Here is a 22,775-nt window from a genome sequence, read left to right on the forward strand (position 1 = left end):
GAGATGGGGTGGGTGCAGCACTTTTTTAACCCCTAGGAACCAACGGTCATAGACAGGGATTGAGGGAGTTGGTGAAGTAGGAATGTTTAGCAATATTCCAGAAGCAAGACTCCAAGGTAAACTTATTGTATACTGTAATTAAGAACCCACCAGTAATAAATTTTATTTCACTTGAAAGTGCTCCTAAGGAATGTCATATCACCAATAATCTTAAAAAGCGACTTGTTGGACTTGTGTATAGAGTTTTGAAAATACCTTAACTCATTTATTTCACTTATATTTTATTTTTATATAGCAAGTTCTTTGCAATAAAAATCTATGTATTAAGTTTAAAGGAGCTTATTCAATATTTATAAATAAAATACCAAGTTTTTCTTTAATTGGCAGCCTTTTTTTCTCTTTATGGAACATAATATAATGGTTCATCAACAATTGATGTTAAATAGTAGATTGTGTTCTAAGTACCACTGGCTTAAAGTGATGGGTCTCAGGAGATACTAGCTATGAATGACAATTGTCCATTATGAAAAAACATGGGCAGAAAGTCAAGAATGATTATACATCACCAAATATTTTCATTTATATAAGCTAAACTAGAAGCTGCACTATACCATCCATAGTGACAATAATGTTATTTTAAGATTGTCATTTTGGGGAGCAATGAGTAATATTAAATAAGTTTATTCCCCATTTTAAAGAAGCAAAATGTGACATGTATTTGTTATAGGGTAATATACCAAGTGTCAGTAAATTAGTACTCATTAACTATATTTACAGTATTTCATAGTATTTATATTTTCATTTACCTTAGTTAAAAAACTTTATACTTTATAAATTCTTAACAGGTAAGGTTTTCAAACTGCTTTAAGATTCAAAAAAAACTGACCAAATTCTGCTAAATGAGTACATTTATAATCAGATTAAATAAATATGTTCATTACTAGATTTGAAGAAGATATTCTGGAAAGAATGCACTATTTGATTCAAATAATTTACAATATGGACAAAACATGAAACTCTGAAATCAGAAAATTAGATATCCGCTATTGTTGAGAATACCAGTTGAGGTGAATTTCACTGGCACACTGTGGTAAACATTCGTTCTCTGGTCTACTTTTAAAATGGGAAAATAGTTCTTCGGAAGGACTTCCATCGTTTGCAGGCTTCTCCATAAATTCAGTAAATGGATTTATATGTGGCTTCCACGACAACTTCTCCACATAAGCTGAAAACTAGGAAATATTTTAATTATTAAACTTATAATTTCATTACATTCTTTTTTTCTGTCATTATCCTATAAGATTAAAATCCTGAATATGTGTAAAAGCATAATAATACTTCACAAACTGGACCTTATTACTGCTACTCACTGTGATACTAATTCAAAATAGTATCAAAATTACATAGCACAACCATTCAACAATTGCCTATTTCTGTATAGTTTCCAAAAAGCCTACTATTTTCTACATAAGAATATAGAGCTTTTTATTAGTCTATTTCTTGCAGTATTAGATCTAATACAATAATACTAGAAAATGGATATAAAAACCATGAGTTTATGGTGCTGTTTCATTAGATTCATTCAATAGGAAATTTATGCCTAGCACAGTAGAAATTTAACATACTTTTGAGAGTATTTGATAATAACTATAAAGAAGATAAATGATTCTTTTGAAAGTAGACCTTTCAAAATTAAATTCATTCATTCTTATTTCCCAGCTCAATCTAGGATATTCTTTGGTGATAATGAAAAGATAGATGGCATTACTTCTAAGTTTTACTAAATAATCTAATTGTTTTTACTCAAACTTGGAGATGTTATTTTTAAAATGTGAATATTGATGAATTTCTTTAAAATTGTTCCAGTTTAATGAATTAGTGCTTCTGTAATCATTAAGGTTATGTTTTCACAACTCTAATACATGGTAATGTGTCTTCCTGGCTTCATTTTATGTTTACATAATACCAAATGTTATATTTTAGGTTTTCTGCATTTTTTTCAGACATTTACCTCTTTGTAATTTATTTATATAAGTGTGTGTTATAAAATACGTTGTGTTCAAGAAATTTCAATACTTTAGATAGATGTAAAATTATTCACAATATTTAATTAGCAAGTCAGAAACCTCCCAAAGTGTCTGTGAAAATGTATCTATTTTTGCATGAAGATTCTATACACCACAGAGGCCAATATTTAGGATATGGGCCAAGAAAAGCACGGTTATACTTTTGAAATACCAGCAACTCATGTCCAAATGAAACTGCTGCATAACCTACAGATAGTCTAAGATGACCTACTTGAATGCTGCAAACATCCAACAGCTGTCATCAGGAAATAACAATATTTGAGTTATCTGTAGTCGAAAAGAATTAAAGATATACAGATACACAAAATCATAAAGCAAATGATAAACCAAACCTAAGGGTGAAGAATATGCTCTGGATAAGTCATTGCAATCAAGAGAACTGCCATCTACTGATCTGTATAATACCGTGTTTCCCCCAAAACAAGACCTAACCGGAAAATAAACCCTAGCATAATTTTTCAAGATGACTTCCCCTGAACATAAGCCCCAACGTGTCTTTTGGAGCAAAAATTAATATAAGACCCGGTCTTATTTTCGGGGAAACACAGTAGCTACCCCACTCAGAGAGGAATTGGTATTTATCCTTTAGCCATTCAACTGTTTAAATATTGTTTCTCTGTACACTGGAATCTCAAGCAAAGATGTCTTATTTATATTTGAATCTTCTGCACCTATGAGCCTTGTAAAAGCAATAACTGAAGGAGAGGACTCAAGGTTTCGAGCAGCTAATGACTATGATAAATAAAGACTGTTGCTTTTCACCTCTTTTTTTTTTTAATTTATTGGGGTGATAATTGTTAGTAAAATTACACAGATTTCAGGTGCACAATTCTGTATTACATCATCTATAAATCTCATTGTGGCTTTCACCTCTTGATTCGTCTTTTCTGGGATCATTAAAAGAAAAAATGGTTCCATTATTTGGAATAAAATTTCAAAAATCATTGTAAGGGGATAGGGATCTTCAATTTGTAGAAAATATTTTATGAGATAAGATACAGTTTGGTATCAGTATTTTAAGTAAGTTCTTACTTAGCACTGTGGGCCACTGGGAGCTACTTAAACATTTTGTTCTAAAAGTTTTATCAGAAGATAAAATTATACAACATTTTTCTGCTTCATGACCTATAAAAGCAGCTTTGTCTTATCTTAAAGGTAAACATTATAAAAATAGGGATTTTAGAATGACTTTTAGTCCAACATTCTACAAGGTTATCTTTATTCCTGATTCCTCAAAACACAAAGCAGACAACTATATAAATCAAGTCTCAGGTATTTCCATAGAAATTATCAACAATCATATTCTTACAATCTAGAAATATTTTCCAAGATAAAAGCTGTTCAGAGGTTCCAAGGCACTCTACTATTTTTGTGTTGTGACAGTATTATAACCAAAAACACATGTGTGCTAAAGAACAATGTAGTAACATTTTTTTTGTATATAAAGTCCTACCTTCATAAAAAAATGCTATCATTTTAGTGGATCAAATGTATTCTTGTATGAAAAGCAGACGTTTCATAAGACAATGTTTTCCATTATGTAGAATAATACTGCCAATTGACAAACACATTATATTTTTGTACAACTTGTTAGTGGTGGAAAAAAGGCACATGTTCTGCACACATGTTTAATGATCAAATCTCTAAAGATTAGGAATTTTAAAATATTTTTCATGTTTAAAGAATTAAATTTCCTACATAGAGATGACTTTACCAGTCCCCTACCAAAAAGGCATGTACTTAAACCTTTTTCCAGGCGTGGTCATGGGTGTTTGCTGATCCAGCTACACTCACTAAACATTTTGGCCAACAACAAGCATTTGAGAAATGGCTGTTCAGGGACCATGATGCTGGCCATGGTCAGAGAAAAGAAAGATCACAGTCCATGACCTTCCTTAGCATCTAGATTGTTCTAAGTAAACTAACCAGCTGCAGTCCAATATGTATTTAAAACCAATCTCTCTGAAGAGAGAAGCATAGGAACCTTGAAGATTTCAATTTGTTTTGCCAAACACTAATTCTTGGAAAATTAGCTCTCATTGGCTTCAAACAAAAGCACACAGCTTCTACTGAAAAATTCACCATGAAATATTCAGCAAGAAACACAGACTACACATGGGAGAGCTGCTTGTTGCTCTCACTATTCTAGATACTAGTCAAGAATTAACTAGAGAAGTAATTGTGTGGCTTTTTAGACTCTATAATAAAAAAAAAGTATAGGAAATTTGGAAATAGGCAAAGGGTAAAAATAACTACAGGTAGAACATGGATCTTATGAGTAAAAGCTACCAAAATTGGCAAAAAAACATTTTCTGATATAGAGAGGTTAACTTAGATACAGTCATGCACCGCTTAATGACAGGGATACATTCTGAGAAATGCACCATTAGGCAATTTCATCGTTGTGCAAACATAGGGTACTCACACAAACCAGGATGGTATAGCCTATCACACATCAAGGCTACTACATGGTATACAGTCCACTGCTCCTAAACTATAAGCCTGCACAGCTTGTTACTGTATAAAACAACCTGAGATTAAATCAGGCACAAGAAAAATTATGCGATCAAGAGACACATTAAACAGATGGATGAGGCTGCAGCTGGTATAACACGACATACTTCTTACAGCAAGCTTTTTCATATAAGTACAAAGAGTACACTCTAAAATAGCAATAAATAAATACATAACCCAGTAACAAAGTTGGTTACCATTTTCAAATATTATGTACTGTACATAATTGTATGTGCTCTACTTTTAGACGACTGGCAGTGCAGGTTTGTTTCATCAGTGTCACCACAAACACATGAGTAATGTGTTGCGCTATGACATTAGGATGACTATGACGTCACTATGCAATAGAAATTTTTCAGTTTCGTTATAATTTTATGGGATCACCATTGTATATGCAGTTCGATACTGACCAAATGACATTATATAGTGCATGACTGTGAATAATTAACTGACGCCTCTGTCCAGTGAATAAAGGAATTTAAATATAAAAATGTTGCAGATTGGATAATATGCGGGGGGGGGGGCGGATAAGGGGGAAGGTGACAGCAATAGTGACTGATTTGTAAATACGGGATTCGTACTTCAAGGCCCAGTCACCCCTCCTTTCCAAATCATTCCCCACTGCTCCAGCCCACCAAGAATCCTAAACATCTAATAGTATTTTCAGAATCATAACAGTTTAGAATTTAATTGTTCCATATATGCTCATATTTTAGTTTTCTTTTAAACTTGCTACTAAATCTGTAGGAGCAAATATCATACCTATCACTCCTGCCCTCAAAAAATACCTAATACAGTGAAGGGCATAGGTTAGTTCCTAATATATGTAAGTTAGGGTGATCAAATAATTTATTATTCAAACTGGGTCATTTTTAAATGAAGAAGGCCTTCATATAAAATCCAATTATCCAGGAGAAGACTGAACCAAAGATGTTCAGAATATTGTCTAATCTCAAGTAAAGTCAGCATCCTTTACCGGATAAACATAAAGCATTTTCCTTCCCTTCAACATGAGGACAATTGCTACCATTTATTAATGGAGCATAGACTGACCTCATAAATATCATCTGACAAAAATCCTTACAAAGCTGCTATTCGATATCCAAAAGCTACAGATGAGAAAAACAAGTTTTAGAAAAGTTAAATAGCTTGCCCAAGGTTACAAGTAAGCAAGTGGTGGAACTCCGTTTTGAACCAAAATACATCAGATGCGGAAATATAAATAAATGTAAGACTCCACACAGCAGAAAGTAACACACAAACTTGCCTCAATCTAACCTGGTTTTAATAACACTCTTATAAATTGTTTGTATTAAAAAATGAAGTTTTCTGTACAAGGAAATGAAGGATGAATAAGATTGAGCTCCTGAAAAGCAGAGACTACAATCTAAAGACAGTGCGGACAGTGAGCAGAACGCTAAAATCCAGTGTGCTAATGGCTGACAGGGAACTAATGGGGCACCATGGGAGTTATAGGAGGACACCTAACACCACCTGGCAGGATCCTGGAGGTGTCCCAGAGGAGGTGGAGCCTCTGTCGAATCCTGCAGAACAAGTTTGAGCTTGGCAAAAGGGAACAGCAAAAGGCATTCCAGGTTAGAGGATAAAGGACTAGCAGGAGCAAGGAATCATGGGGAACATTTGCCTTACAAGGGCAAATGGCACAAGATGAGGCTGGACACAGTGAAAGTAGTAACTGTAAGCCAAACTCAAGAGCTTGGATTTTTTCCTAAAGGTTAGGACAGACCATTAAATACTTTTAAGCAAGGGAATGACAGATCAGAAGTGCATCTTTAAAAGATAAATCCAGTGGTATTTTGGAGAATGGACTAGGCATATGGAGGGGAGGAGAGAAGTGGCAGCCAATCTGGTTATTAGGGTCCCAGAGAGATGAATTCCAACATTCTTTTCCTATAAAAAATGTTGAAGAAATCAAAAGTTGTTTCCACTGGTGATAAAAAACATGAAGAACAATGAAGGAATTAGAATGCCAGAATAGCAAGAGATCAGTACAGAAAGAAGTGACCAAATATAACACCTCATTTGCTCATGATCAATCTTAAGGGATTGCTCCACATATAAGTTCCAGGAAATGATAGCTTATCCCTTTAAGTACCAAAACTAAGTTAGACCAGATTGAAGAATATCTTTTAAAAGCATTACTGTTTCCTTCTCAGAGTACAGGTACACTGAACATAATTTAAGCATTCCTTAATGACCTAGAGGCAGCATATTAAAATGAAAGAATACTAGGCCAGTCTCATCAGTTCTTAGCCCTTTTATGCCACCTGAATGGACAACCCTCAGCCACAGTGCGCCCTGGTTCTCTTCTACAAAATGAGAATAACCTTCGCCGACCAAAGTGAGGTTTGAACAGAATGAAGTAGAAGCACTTACAGGTGGGGTTGTTTGTTTGTTTGTTTGTTTTTGTTTTGGCTCACTCTAATGGGGCTGCTTTCCCACCAGGTTTTCTCTTTAAATTTTTTTCATCTTTAAAAAGAAGAAAAATCATCCTCAATCACTATTCCTGAAATTATTTGCAGGCCTGAGTTAGCTGTATAGAACCAACTCTCATCTTCAAAACAATTGTTTCCACATCTATTCTTTGCAGAATTATTACAAATCATCTTCAATGTACTCATAAACTGACTGCATACTACTAAACCAGAGACCAGGGAAAAACAATTGACTTCCACCAGAATTGTGCCCAGGGGTAGATGTTATGTCAACCTCACTGTTACAGCCAGCTCCTTGGGGCTCATTCATTTGTACAGACAGAGCACAAGGATTAACAGTAATATAAGCAAAGCCATTTTCTCATACCTTTGGGTATTTGGGATACAAAAATGGTGTTAATACACACCAGCTGTGAAATCAGAGGAAAAAGAGAAGCAACAAATGGACAGCCTGTTAAAAATACCTGTACATCATTACTAAAGAATTACAAACATGTACATGACATTTTTATTGTACGCAGAAAGGAATCAAACTAATTTTAAAAGCAGCCTTCTGCGCTTTGTTCCTTTAACCATAACTAACCAAGTGGTGCTTAAAACTACTCCAAGTACCTCTTTCATTTAAAAATACCTGAAACCTTATTATGCCTGAGGTTATAGGGAAACTTTTGTCTCCGCAATAGACTCCATCCCCAACACCAGCCAGTTTGGCGATTGGGTTTCTCAGTAACAACAAGCACCAATTAACCACCTATACTCATAACCTGGCACTGGTTTACTTAATCTCTTTTATTACCACCACTCCAACGTTGAGTATTAACTGTCCTCATTTTACGGATGGGAATGTTCAATGACACGCCTAAGCCCGCACACCTGAAGGGGTTTCCTACAGATGCTGGCACCTAGGACCCTGGAGAAGGCATTCCTTTCAGAGGCTTCCTTAAGTATCCCTCACTTACGGAGGCCTAGGTGGGCCTACCACGGTCTGCTTTATTATACGGTGGGCGCTTCCAAGCCAGCCGAAGGCGTGAGAAAGAGCACTGTTTCGTACAGAAACCCCGCCAAGCCCGAGGCCACCTGGCTAAGATCTGCCCTGCAGCCCAAGGGATCACACCCTTCCTAGTACGAGCCTCGCTTTCTTCCCAGCCCAGGCCGCCAGTCCGGAGGAAGTGGAGGGTGTGGGCACACGGGGGCTGAGGTCCAGCCCTAGGTGGACGCGAGGGTCTTTCACTCCAGGGACCTACCACACAGCCCCGCCCCCCGCCCCAGACCCCGAAGACCAGCCCCGGCAACCGCCCTCCCACCACCCAAACCCAAGCTTCCAATTCCCAAAAGCGCGCCTACGCCCCCACCGTCGCGCCAGCACGTCGCCGTGACGTCAGCCCGCCAGCGCTCCGCGGTGAAGGCGTCGGGATGCTGCTGCGTGACTGTTACTGGAAACCGCAGCAAGCGTACCTGTGCTCTCCAGCCCCGGGTGGGCTAGGAGGGAGCGAGCAAAGCAGGGCACAGTGCGGCGTGTCAAAGCGAGGAAGGAAGGCAGAGGACCCGACGCGAAAGCAGGCGAATGCCTAGAGCTGCTTGCGTGGAAGAGTGCCCGCTGAGCGGCAAGGAGGACAAAAGCGGAGCTAGTAACCAGCCAGGGGTTTCTCTGGCAACGGACGCCCCTTCCTTGGGGCCCGTGGCTGCGCAGCCAATTGGTTGGGGAAAACGACCGCTGGCAGGCGCTTGTTGCTATTGGTGGGAGTGAGGGGCGGGGGCCGGGAGAGGCGCTTTGTCTCAGTTGCTTCTCCGATTAAACTTTTTCCCACAAACCTTTTGTCTTACGAAGAGGCAGAACTTGTGTGTAGTTACCAAAAATCTTAAATGAGCTCAACCAGAAAGGGAAATAAGGCGGATAGATTCCGAATTTTCTGATGCGTGGTCTGGAAGTGCCCCCCCCCTTTTTTCCCTTAGAAAGTTGCATTGTGTTTTTTTTTTTTTTTCAATTTTATTAAATGTATTGGGATGACATTGGTTAATAAAATTATATAGGTTTCAAGAGTACAAGTGTATAATACATCATCTGTATATTGCACTGTCTGGTCATCACCCAAAGTCAAGGCTCCTTCCCGTCTCCATATATTTGAACCCCTTCACCCTCTTCTACCTACCCCGAACCCCTTTTTTCCTCTGGTAACTATCACACCACTGTCTGTCTGAGTTTTTTTGTTTGTTTGTTTTGTCTGTTCATTTGTTGCTCTCAGTTTTATATCCCACATACGAGTGAAATCATGGTTCTTGACATTTTCTGTCTGATCTATTTCACGTAACATGGATAGTCTCAAGATCCACCCATGTTGTCAGAAATGGCATCATGCAAATTGGTACAGGCACTATGGAAACCAGTATGAAGATTCCTCAAAAACTTAAGAATAGAGTTACCATATGATCCAGCAATCCCTCTTCTGGGTATCTACCCAAAAAGTTAAAAACATCTATTTGTAAAGATGTATGTACCCCTATGTTACTTGCAGCATGATTCACTGTAACCAGGACATGGAAACAACTGAAGTGCCCTTCCGTAGATGACTGGATAAAGTTGTGGTTCATACATACAATGGAATACTAGTCAGCGATAAGTAAAGATGCTTTTGCTTTTTAAAGGGGAGATTTAAAAAAGCCAAAGCAATCGTAGCTGGAAGAAACCTCATTTTAATGTATTGTATTGTTTAGCTAAGATCCTTCCTTGGGCCTCTGTTTTCTCCTGTTATATAGGAGAGCCAGATGGTGATCTCCAAGATACCTTTCAGGTCTCAAATACTTGGTATCTTTGCTATAGCCAGCTGGTATGATTTATAAACTGTTGAACAAGCAAGACCAAATTTTATTTGGAAAAGTATAAAACTTTATCCAGCACTTCAACTTTCATGTTAAGGATTGTGCACCATCATATTAAGTTCACAACTCGAGCAACTATCAACTGAGCAGTTTAATCATGGATACCTCATTATTGATTTTACTAAAGAATGTTTCCCATTGATGATTTGACTAGTGCTTTTTTCCCCCAGCACTGTGATTGTCCAGCCAAAATTTCATGAGAATTAAAAGTTCATTCATAATAAACACAACTGTTTCATATATGCAAATGCTGAAAAAACGCTAGGGACTGAAGATTTAAGTATCTATTCTTTCACTAATGGATCATGACCTCTGGCAAGTCAACTAACTTCTCTGGGCCAGTCTTATCACACAAAAAGGGGGTGGGGAGTGGGGAACAGGCGGAGTTGGGGCAAGACACATAATTTCAAGAACCTTTCCAACGTTAACCTAGGATTCTAGCTAACTGTGATAACTTGTAGTAATTAGAAAATAATTGTACTGAAAAGTTAGGCTCCTCTTATGAAAAGTACTTATTTTAATCACCAGTATTAGATACAACCACCTTTATAAGACATTCAAGAGGAAACATTCACAAAATCTCAAAATGATTACACAAGATTCTCAAACTGACTATTTCAACTGAATTGTCCAGATAAAGTAAATATAGCATCCCTCATCCTCTAAATCTAATCTGTTACTAAAAATCCAGCTGGATAGTGAATTTTTAGAAAGATCCCTTATTCCATTATTATTTAAATGGAAAAATTCCTTCTAGCCCATCCAAAATCCCCAATCAATTTCTTCAAATATCATTAAACACTTGACCACTTATGAAACAGTGCACCAAGGATTTTTGCATAATTTAAAGCAGAGGCCAACATACTTTTTCGTAAAGAGCTACATAGTAAGTATGTTAGGTTTTGTGGGTTATACAGTCTCTGTCATATGTACCTCTACCATTGTTGCATAAAAGATATCAAGGAGGATACATCAATAAATAGCTTGGCTGTGCTTCAATGAATCTATTTACAAAAATAGGTACCAGCATACAGTTGGCCCACAGGACATAGTATGCAGTCCTCTGACATAAAGCATTTAAAACATCAAGTGCCTAATAAAAATTAAACTAATTAGTGGTACATTTATTTGTAGGATGCAACAATACAGTATTGGATGGGAATTGTGTTTTTCTACCTCACAGCAACAAATATATACTATAATGTAAAAATAGCAAAAATGAAATAATGGATTAACAACACTTGATGAACACAAATAATACTTAGCAAAATATAAAAACAATTAAAAAAATTGTTTAGTGGAGTAGTAAACTGTTTCCAAAGATGGCCTCTATACAATTATTCTCCCTGTACACCTATCACAAGTGAACTCTATTTCCCCTCTTGAATTTGAACTATAGAATGTTGTAAAAGTGACCCTGGGCCAGTAGTAAACTTAGACCATGAGAGACCTAGCAGGTTCTGCTTTCCTCTCTTGGAAGCCAGGTACCACATAAAAATTCCCATGACCCTGCTGTAGAGTGAAACCCAGCCAGATCCCATCTGTTTCAGTCACTCACCCGAGGTGCCAGATGTGTGAGCCATTGACTTTCAAGCCCAGTCATGTTCCCACTGGATGCAGCTGTATGAGTGACCCTAGCCAACACCATGATCCAAGGGGACGACAGGTGAAACCACTTTCATTTTGAGGGGATAAACTAATATGTCCCAGACCACTAGATCCAAGAAAATTCACTGAGGTAGCAGACCCCTACATGTTCACAGGGCTTATGTCCTACTCTCTAAATTGCATGTGTTCTTTCCACCATGTTTTGGTTTTCTTTTGCTGGGTTGGAGGATTATCACTGGCATGTAGTGTGTAGAGGACAGGGAAGCTGCTAAACACCCTACAATGCACAGGTCAGACCCGAAAACAATAAAAAATTATTCAATCTAAAATGTCAACAGTGCTGACGTTAAGAAACCCTGGTCAGATATGGAGGATACAGAGGCCACTAGCCACCTGTGGATATTGAACATGAAAAATGTCACTGGTCTGAATTGAAATATGCTGTAAGTGAAAAATACACACTGATTTTGCATACAAAAAAGAACATACAATATCTTAACAAGTTTTACATTAACTATATGTTGAAATAATATTTTAAGATATTGAGTTATATAACAGAAATCATCAAACTTTAATTTTAGCTATTTCATTTTACTATTTTTAATGTAAATACTAGAAAATTAAAATCACATATGTGGCTCACATTGTATTTCTACTGGATGGTGCTGGTCAAGGAGTATAAAGAAGTGATAACAGTGAGTTATGAGAAGAATCAACAACTGCTCACAAGGTAAATTCCTCAGATGAAATTATTTTAGAATATTCAGAGAAGATCAGACCAGCCTTTTAAGACAGGGAAGGAGTTCTTCAGAAAGCAAAAAGCTCAGTAGGGTCTATTATTCAAGTCTCCTCAAACAGCTCCATTATAGTTCTCAAAATCCAAGTCCTTCTCAATCAATGCCTTAATTTTTCACCCAGTGAGTCAGTTTATTAAGCCTACCTTGTAATTCAGCTCTTCACACCATTAATACTTGATTTGGATATGTAATCCCAGCAACCCACAGGGATACGTTTTTAAGCAATCATAAAAGCTCTCCTGACTTATGAGCTAATCACATTTTTCTTTAAGCATCTTAATATAGTTTCAAAGAGCAAACTCACCCCACAATCTTTGCATTCTTCATTTCTGCCATTCCCATCAAAGTCTTACCTTCAATAATAACTTAATTCTTGATGACTACAGGCCACTTTTAAACTGAGGTATAATTTATGTTCAATAAAGTGCACAGATATTAAATGTTCAGAACATGAGTTTTGACAATGACATACACCCACAAAGGTACTACCTAGATCTAGAACATTTACATCAACCCAGAAAGTCTATTTGTATTCCTTTCCAGTCCATTAACCAAAATTACCTTCAGCCCCCTCACACACACGTGCATACACCAAGACAACCACTTTCTAATTTCGGTCACTAGAGGTTAATTTTGCCTATTCTTGATCTTCATATAAATGCAATCATACAATATATACTCTTGGGTCTGGCTCATTTCACTTAATATATATATATATATATATATATATATATATATATATATATATATTTTAGATTCAGTCATGCTGTTGTACATTTTAGTAGTTTGTTCATTTTTATTGGTGAGTAGTATTCAGTTATATGAATATATCACATTTTGTTTATCAATTCTCTTGTTGATAGATATTTAGGTAATTTGCAGTTTTTTTTGTTATTATGAATAAGGCTGCTGTAAACATTCTTGTGAAGGCATTTTATAAACATGTTTTCATTTTTTTACCTAGGAGTGGAATTGCTGGGCCATTGGATATACGTATCTTTCACTTTGTAAGAAAATGCTATATTCCATTCTATTCTAATAATAAATAATCTAAACATATGCCAACATCATATTCTCTTGATCACTGTCATTTTACATAAGTCCTAAAATTAGGTAGATTCCATTTACTACAAGGGTGGTTGTCCACAAGGTAAGTTAAATAAGGACTGAACAAACTCTTGAGGAACAGACAGGCATCACTTTCACTAGATAGAGTGTTAGTGGGTGTCTTAGTTCAAGCAGCTATAACAAAATTACCATAGACGTGGTGGTATAAACAATGGAAAGTTACTGCTCACAGTTCTGGAGGCTGAGAAGTCCAAGATCAAGATGCCAGCTGATTCGATTCCTGGTGAAAGCCCTCTTCCTGGTTTGCAGAAGGATACCTTTTTTCTGTGTCCTCACATAGACAAGAGAGAGAAGCAGCAAGCTCTCCCATGTCCCTTCTTATAAGGACACTAATCCCATAATGAGGGCTCCACCCTCATGACCTAATTACCTCCCGAAGGCCCCACCTCCAAATACCATCACATTGGGGATTATGGTTTTAAACTATGAATTTTGGGAGAACACATATATTTAGTCTGTAGCAGTGGTCAACATGTTACCTGTTATTGAAAGGAAGTCTTTACCAGAAACGACCCAGAAAGGTAACTACCCCGCTCTGCACTAACTAATTAAACCATTGGAGGTCAGGCTCAGCATAAGCATGGGATGAGGTTGAAATGGGTTGTCACAAGAACATAGTGGTTAGTAACCAGGGTTTTAGAGCCATACCAACATTTATTCATGTTTTCTATCTACAAGTCTTGCTCAAGTTACTTTACTTCTCTAAACCTTGTTTTTCTTTAAAAATATTAAAGAATAATTCTACCTATCTGATAGGATTGTTGTGATTATTGAGGTCATATTTGTAACACATAGCCCTGACTTCAAAATTGTAAGTGCCCCGTAAGTGGTAAGTATTAATAAACAATGATTGTTTTAAGGTACAAAGCACATGATATAAAATCAAGTATGACTATCTCTTTTATTTAAAAAAATTTTAGAGCAGTTTTAGGTTCAAAGCAAAATTATGAGGAAAGTACAGAGATATACCATATACTCCCTGCCTCTACTAGGTATAGCCTCCCCCATTATCTGGATCTTTCACAAGATGGAACATTTATTACAATTGATGAAGCTAGATTGATATGGCATTATCACCCACAGTCCATAGTTTACATTTACAGTTCACTCTTGTTGTGTATTCTATGGGTTTGGACAAATGTATAATGACATGCATTCACCATTATAGTACCATAGAGAGTATTTTCACTGCCTTAAAAGTCCCCTGTGCTTCACCTATTCATGTCTCCCTCCCCCAAACCTTAGCAACCACTGATCTTTTTACTGTCTCCATAATTTTGCATTGTTATATAGTTGGGATCATGCAGTATGTGGCCTTTTGAGATTGATTTCTTTCATTTGGAAATAGGCATTTAATTTCCTCCATGATTTTCCATGGCTTCAGAGCTCATTTATTTTTAGCATTGAATAATATTTCATTGTCTGGATGTACCATAGTTTATTTATCCATTCACCCATTTCAGTTGATTGCAAGTTTTGGCAGTTATGAATAAAGTTGCTATAAACATCTAGGTACATGTTTTTATATGGGCATAAGTTTTCAACTCCTTTGGGTAAATACCAAGGAGTGGAAATGCTGGATCTGATTATCTCTTTTAATCCATACATTTCTTTGAACACAGAAGTTGGAGTGTTCAAAAATGAGCTTAAAAAAAAAAGAAATAGCATATGTGAATCTACTTGTCACTCTAAACTATAAATGGTTCCAGTATTTACCACAACCCACAAAAATCCAGAATGACCAGTTAAATAAACACTGTCAAATGTAAACCAAGTTGTAGCATATGTTCAGTATTTATACTCAAGAAAATTAGTTCATGTATGGATCATTTAATATATTACATTATTTAACATAATATATATTACATGTTTAATATATAATATAAAAAATATAATATGTAGCCAATTTTAAAATCAGAAGCTTATTTTAATACCATGCAGAAAATAACACTGCTTATCTCATATTTTAAGATTGATATTCTATCCTCTGGACATTAGCATTTCTTTGGCTGACCAAGGAAAAATGACGCATGGGTATGAAATTTCATTTTTAAGACATATTATAATTTGGCTCTGATGAGGTATTAAAGGCTCTAAGAATAAATGTAAGCAATTTAAATCTCATGACATAAAGATGCTGGCTCGTCATAGAGAGTATAGACACTATTTTATTCTTGCATTGCTTGAAAATCTACTAATATAACTAGAAATTAATTTGAGAGTTTGTTAACCATTTAAAGAGCACTCAGAAAATGATGGAGTCCCTGGTGTCAAACATGAAGCAAAATATTCACAAGTAGAATGTGGTCCTTTGGAGAAAAATTAATAATGCAGGAATACAAATATAAAATTGACATAGTTATTTTACAGTCTAGTACACATTTTAAGAAAAACTTAAAAAACCTAACAGATTAGCTTTATTGTTTACTTTTTTTTATTATTTTATGCTAGGCTTGCCTACTTTGCATGGGCATTTTACTCCCTAGTTTACTGAAGCTAAGCATGGTCCCTTTGTATGAAAGAGAAAATCACTCGGTCAAAATTTTGCCCAGAAGATGAAAATAAGATTAATTTATTCATGAAAATATCATATCATTTACATATTAAACAACTTCATGTACATGTTTCCAAACATTGATTTGGCATTTTTTATAAATGTCATTGCTATTTTCTCCAGTGCTTTATCAGTTGTGTAACAGTTTTGGCGGGAAATAACAGGATACCTGAATAATGATGTCTTGAAGAATCCGAGCTTTCATTACTTCATGCAGTGAGAAGTCTAGAGTTAGTCTTCCCTGGTTGGCTCAACTGTCACAGTGTCATCAGGGACAAAGGCTTCATACACTTACTACCTTCACTCTTTGGCTGCCCTCCTCACCTTCCATCTAACTCTGCCACAGAGGCTCCCTCAGCTTCCGGCACCATTATAGGAAAGAAGGGTGGGATTTTTCTAGACAGTTCCCTTTTTTTCACAGAGGAAAATCTTTTCTATAAACGATCCCAACAGCACCACTTCCTTCTTCTCCACCTGCCTTTTGCAAGCAGACTACTTCTTAGATTATTGGCTGGAGTCAGGGTCACATAGTCGTGCCCCAATATGAGGGAGGCTTGGAAAAATGAGCATCAGACATTTTTGACCTCTGTCATGGAAGATGGGTTCTGCCAGCAAGAAAGAGAAAGAGGCTGATTATTGAGTAGGAAACTAACAGTGCCCAAGCAGGTGCCACACAGACCAGACAAAGGTCATAATTAATGTGGATTAATGTTTATTAAACTCTTACTCTGACCTAGGCACTGTTTTAATCACTACATGTACTATTTAAGCTTTAAACCAATTTTAAAGATGGAGAAACTGGGCATGGAGATATTTAATAACTTACCTAAGGACATGCAACCAGTAAAAGGCAGAGCTGGAATTTCAATCCAGGCAGTATAACTTCAAAGCCTAATAACTTAATCATTTAAACACTGCTTCTATAAGACTGTTGTAGTACAGAATTATAGGTGAATGCCAATAAAAATGTATACAATTCAAAACAGAAGTGCCAGAAAATTTTAACAATTTCTTAGACTCTGGCATTTTAATTGTTTGGCTTTATCCCCTGCTTAGGAAGTAATCTACAACTCATTGCTATAATATATAGCAATATATATAATATGATAACTCATCCACATGGAGATATAACATGTATATGACATAATGGCATTTAGGATAAATTATGACACTAGAAAAAAATTCATTCTTTTACTCTTGGCTGAAAAACACAAAATGCTTTCTGAAAAGTTTCTTTTAAAAAGTTTGTCAGTTGCTCATAATTATTGTTTTGTTTTTTTTTAAAAAAAACACTCTTAATATTTTTAGAACACGAACATTTGATCTTGGCTAAATGTGTCATCCATTGTACATTTTTTAATCTTTAAAATGATTGTATTGTTAACCAATTCTAACATTATATTAAAGGATTGATTTTTGTTTTTGTTTTTCCTAGCTATGTGACCTTAAAAAAATCCCTATTCAAAAAACATCCCATTACTTTCTAATAGAGAAAAAAATAAAAACGGCTAAGTAGTAAAAGATACATTCCAATAATATTTTTTAACAGTTGCTCCCTAACCTTTTTAGAGGAAAATATAAAAAAGCAGAGGAGAAAGTACTCATACAGGAGACAAAAAGAATTGGTCAGTAATAGGAATAAAGAAAGGAGATTAAAGATGGTGCCAGGTTAAACAGGGTCTTCCTGGAATTTTCAAGTAAGCCACAGCCAAAACTCTTGAAATAATCACATTGGGAGGTTATTCAAGTAAACTGGGATCAAGGGAAAGTGCTAGGAGTGGTGGGATATGGGGAAAACTCTGAAACCTTAGCAGTGCCCAGCTAATTAAAGGGAAAATTGTATCTTTAGGGAATAGAAATGACATATCACAAGAAAAAAAAAAAGGAAAAAAAAAAAAAAACAACAATAGAAGAGTAAATAGCTTGACTTTGAATTTAAAGGAAAAGAAATAGAGACAAGCTGGAGCGTCTTTTGAAGCCATCCAGGAAGATAAGTGCCTAAGCCACAATAGTCCTTAAAAACTCTTATGGGCCAGAATCCTTCTGGGGGAGCTCGCTTTATAAATGTTTGAGGTTGAAGAGGGGTCCCTCTAATCCTCCCACCCTGCCTGGCTTTTGAGTGGTGCCCAGGATTGAGGGGGGCAGGTCACTGGCTCTGTATGAGGCCAGGCAGGGATTTTGTTGGTGGTGATTAGCTGATTGCTTTTTCTCTTGAAAGTAAGCAAAAGAGAGAAAGGAAGAGAGATGAAGATCCCTTAAGATAGAAAGAGGCTGAGGCAACCTGGGGTCCAAAGGAGATCCATAGCTGTAGAAACTTATTTAAAGCATGCTGATACCTTCAGTGATGTGAAAGTTTTGTTTTTTCCTGTGGCAAATAACTGTTTAGCTTCCCCTATGAACTCTCCAATACAGTCTAAATTGCTGACGAACACAATATATACATGTTTCTTTGGAAAACTCAAAACACTACATTTGAAACAATGTGAAGCACGGACGCAGCCTGTATGGATCTAGGAAACAGGAGTTTTAAGGAGTCAGGTGACAAGGTAGTTGCAGAAATCTGGGGGTGGAGGTCTTGGGCTGCCCTCAGCCATGGAGTTGATATGGATACAATCCAATTGTATGTAGGTCTCTGAGGAGCACGGGGACCCCAGCTGACAGTAACTGATAATTATATTGGTAATAGTAACTATAGCTACCATTCATGGAGCATTTACGGACGAGGCATTAAAAAATCATAGCCTTATGTTATACACTTGGACTATATTTTTTGTCATTTGACTACAAATAACTACAGATCTCAGATTATTTCATATCATTGTTTCTCATTTTATCTCTCTGTTGTCAGTCGGCATTATGCTAGCACTTCTGGGTAGGCAAAGAAGTATTCCTCGATTCCTCGCTTACTAAGTTTACGAGCTGAAGAGCTTTTTCACCCCCACAACAAAATTATTTAGTGGAGAGGAGAAAAGAAACTTCTAGAAAGCTGAAGAAAGGCTAAACAAAGACAACCAAATTCTTCCTTGAGCTCTGTCCATCTCCGCTGTCTTGCCTGCATTCCGCAATAAGCTCCTTGCTGGGCCTTCTTCCACCCTTGGCCTCCTCACAAAAAAGGAAGTCTGACAGTCAGATCACAGCACTCCACTTGGAGCCAGACCAGGCCTGCGGGCCACAGCTCCCTCCAGCCTCAGGGCCATCTCCACTGCCGCTCTCAGGCTCTCTCCTGTGCTCACTCCACTCCAGGCACCCTCTGGCTTCAGGGCCTTCCCACCTGGCCTTTCCTCTGCCTGCACTGTTTCTCACATATTTGCGTAGTTCCTTCCCTGGCTCCTGGTAACCTTACCTGTGAGGCCTTCCCCAATCCCCTGATACAAAACAGCCAACCCCGGCTACAACTCTCATTGCTTCCTCCCCGTTACCTGATTTCTTATTCTCCATAACACTTTCACTAGAGAGCTCATTCTATCTGTTTGTTTCTCTCCCTTCTCTAGGACATACACTCACTCCATCAAGACAGGGACTTGGCCCATTTCATTCACTATAATAGCCAGCACTTAGAACAGTGTCTGGCATCAAGTAGACGCACCGCGTTACGTTTTTAAGAGCTTTCTTTAGGTATATTTAAAATGATTTTATTTTTGAATAAATGAGTTTTTAAAAAAGAGAAATAAAAGTTAAGGAAGTAGTCCCTTGTTTGAATAATGTACCTTCTTGGGAATTACTTGCTTGAGGCTACACACTGGAGATCATTAAAGCAATCTTATTATGGCTCACATATGATCAATAAGAAAACAGATTGAATTTGGGGTAGGGGCTTTAATGATAGCAAGTGTGACTTTCAAGAATTTGTGTGTGTGTGTGTGCGTGTGTGTGTGTGTGTGTGTGTGTTTCAACGCTGTACTTTGTATTTGTTTCTTTACAAAGAATATTTAAATAATAGTGTCACCACAAAAATGTATGCTTTTTTTCCTGAGTTCAGAAGAAAACGCAGGCTTTTCTCATAAAAAGGTAAAAATACATTTAAAGACTACAAAGACTGGCTCTTCCTGGTGTAAGGGCTGTAATCAAGCGAATCCCTGGATATCCCCTGGGAGCACTTCTGATGGAGACTACCCCAGGGGGGCTCAAGGACCAGCAGCCCCAGCAGCACCTGGGAGCTTGGTAAGTGTGAAAAATATTTGCCTCACCTTGACTTAGACTCTGAATCTGCATTTGAACAGGTGATTCTTAGGCACATTCCAATTTGAGAAGCACTCCTCTAAATAGCTTTTTGGTACACCCTGGAAGGGAGGTCCTGCAGGTCGATTTTGTCTGGAGTTCTGTCTGAAGATTCAGAGCCCCAGGTACCTGCATCCCAAGAACAGAAGGGGGAGTCCTAATGCCCCAATAGCCGATCTTTCAACCAGCTGCAGTTGCTTTCTGTTTATCACAGGACTAGCAGGGTTAAATGGAGCATTAGAAGTAGCAGAGGAGAGGAAGGAAAACCAAAAGATCTGTTGCCCCTTGGGACGGGGTGGCGGCAGCAGGGGAACCTAGCAGAACCAGAGCAGGAAGAAAACAGAAAGGGAGACTAGGGAAAAGCAGAGTCAAAATTTGGTGCTTCTACTTCCGTTTATTGTTCTCCAGTCTTCGTGGTTATTTTTCATCTCTTTAAAACATTTCCCTACATTTCTGCTTTCTGTTTCTTTTCTTCTCTGAAAAATAATGATAGTAATAATGATAATATTTTACATCCACGTGACGCTATATACTATCTGGTACGTAACAGATACAATCATATTTTATGGAAGCCAATTGTATGCCCATTTTGTAAATGAGTAATATTTCATATCCTTTCTCCCATTTTCTTCATTGGGTTGTCATTAAAAGTAGGTCTTGTTTTCCATTCATTTTGGCAAATTTTGGAGAGTTTTTTTTCATGCACAAAATAATCTGCAGAATTATTGCCTCAGTGAGTGTGGAGGAGGCTTAATAGCAAAAGCCCAGAGGTGAAAGACTACATGGGCAGGAGTCAAGACACTAGAAATGAAGTGTAAGAGCTCCGTGTTTTGGCATTTTGGTGGCATAACAAACACAAACACAAATGACTTTCCAGACCCTATCTGGACCATCCACTTCACTCTTTTGCTTTGAAAATGAGTACAATAGTCCCCTCCCCGTTACTTGCAGGGGATACATTCCAAGACCCACAATGGGTGCCTGAAACCATGGATGGTACCGAAACTAAATACACAGTTTTTTTCCTATATGTACATACTTATGATAAAGTTTAATTTATAAGTTAGTAAGAGATTAATAATGACTAATAATCCAATAGAACAATTGTAACACTATACTATAATAAAAGTTATAGGAATGTGGTCTCTGTCTCTCTCTTTCTATCTGAAAGCTATTGTACCATATTCCCCTTTTTACTTAAAGGAAGCTTCTCTTTGGCATATCCAAATTACCAGCATCACTACTCTTGCCATTCGGGGGCCATTATTAAGTAAAATAAAGGTTACTTGAACACAATCACTGTGATACTGTGACAGTCAATCTGATAACCAGGATGGCTTCTAAGTGACTAATGGGCGGAGAGTGAATACAACGTGGCTGGATCTGGACAAAGGGATGATTCACAGCCACGGCAGGATGGAGCAGGACAGTGCGAGATTTCATCACGCTACTCAGAATGGCATGCAACTTAAAATGTATGCATTATTTATTTCTACAATTTTACATTTAATATTTTCAGACTGAGGTTGACTGCAGGTAACTGAAACTGTAGAAAGCAAAACTCTGGATAAGGGGGGACTACTGTATAAGTTTGAAGAAATGGGTAAGGGATGTATGAAATGTTGCCATCTGAGTCCTGGGCAAACTCCGTGTTTTATTTAAATCCTTAGTCTTTCCAATCTGTCTCACTTCTACTTTGATTTAGTTCATAAACATTTCAAAACTACAGTGGCCCATAAGTCTTACAGCCCAGCTACACGTTCGGCCCCTCCTTTCTTCTTCTGAGTGAGGTTGCTGCAAGCCTGAGAGGTAATAATCCACAGCTTTCTTGGACTCCTCAAGATGTCAAATCTCCTGACTTCTCTGACACCAGTCACATGTTTTACTCCCTTTGTGGGTCTTCACCAGCAGACTCCATGAAAGGAAACAGACAGAGAGGCCTTGTGGGGCCGAGCTGAACTGCACACTCAGACAGTGAACAAAAATGTGCTCAGATTCTTCAATTACTGAAATTGAATAATCTTATTTTCTTAAAAGCAAAGCAGATTCCTATAGTTTAGACAACACTGAAATCAATGTGTGAACATCATATTCTCATTTCTCTTCACTTCAGGTATATTTCATTTCTTAGATATCATAAAATTTATAGACACGAGCAGGGACTATTTTTTGAATGAAAGGAAAAATTCTTGTTTTTGTTCTCAGAGTCACACTCTATCAGAAGTGGATACTGTTCAGAAATGACCAAGCCATTTAGTCAAGTTCGTTTTCTCCAGCTTTCAGTTTTGTCTCCTGCAGGGTCAGCCTGGCCAGAGGACAGGCAGTAAGAAGAGCTCTTCAGTTGGCCTGGCCCCAGATGTGGTTGCTGAGAGCACAAAGGTTTCTGAGGGTAGGTCAGAACAAAGGTGGTGGGAACAGGCTTTCAGAAGTGAATGTGGCTCCCAACACATGATCAGAGAATGGGTCAGTGACTGGGAATCTTGTAAGGGACAGATGATGCCAGTCGAGTCCAGTCAAGTGGCCAGACTTGGGGATT

The 22,775-nt window shown here is 37.4% G+C and overlaps 1 protein-coding gene across 6 annotated transcripts in view; it reads right to left on the reverse strand.

Moving 5' to 3' along the window:
* The window catches only part of ODF2L (outer dense fiber of sperm tails 2 like), a 35,121-nt gene extending 26,409 nt beyond the window's left edge, over window positions 1-8,712 (reverse strand). For 3 of the 6 annotated variants that reach the window (XR_016018654.1, XM_019751770.3, XM_088791266.1), the window contains exons 1-2: window positions 8,513-8,712; window positions 1,060-1,232 (exon numbers count right to left, since the gene is read on the reverse strand). Coding sequence is in view for 5 of the 6 variants with exons in the window: in XM_019751770.3 (XP_019607329.3) it covers window positions 1,060-1,172 (113 nt within the window). In the remaining variant the exon portion in view is untranslated. Of the gene's footprint in view, window positions 1-1,059; window positions 7,092-8,409; window positions 8,426-8,512 lie in introns of those variants that run through there. The other 3 variants (XM_074335091.2, XM_088791265.1, XM_074335089.2) reach the window with 3 other exon arrangements.
* Between the last annotated feature and the right edge of the window lie 14,063 nt (window positions 8,713-22,775).

Source organism: Rhinolophus sinicus, chromosome 14 (genome assembly GCF_057876585.1).
Source record: "Rhinolophus sinicus isolate RSI-liver-muscle chromosome 14, RSI-T2T, whole genome shotgun sequence".
NCBI lineage: Eukaryota > Metazoa > Chordata > Mammalia > Chiroptera > Rhinolophidae > Rhinolophus > Rhinolophus sinicus.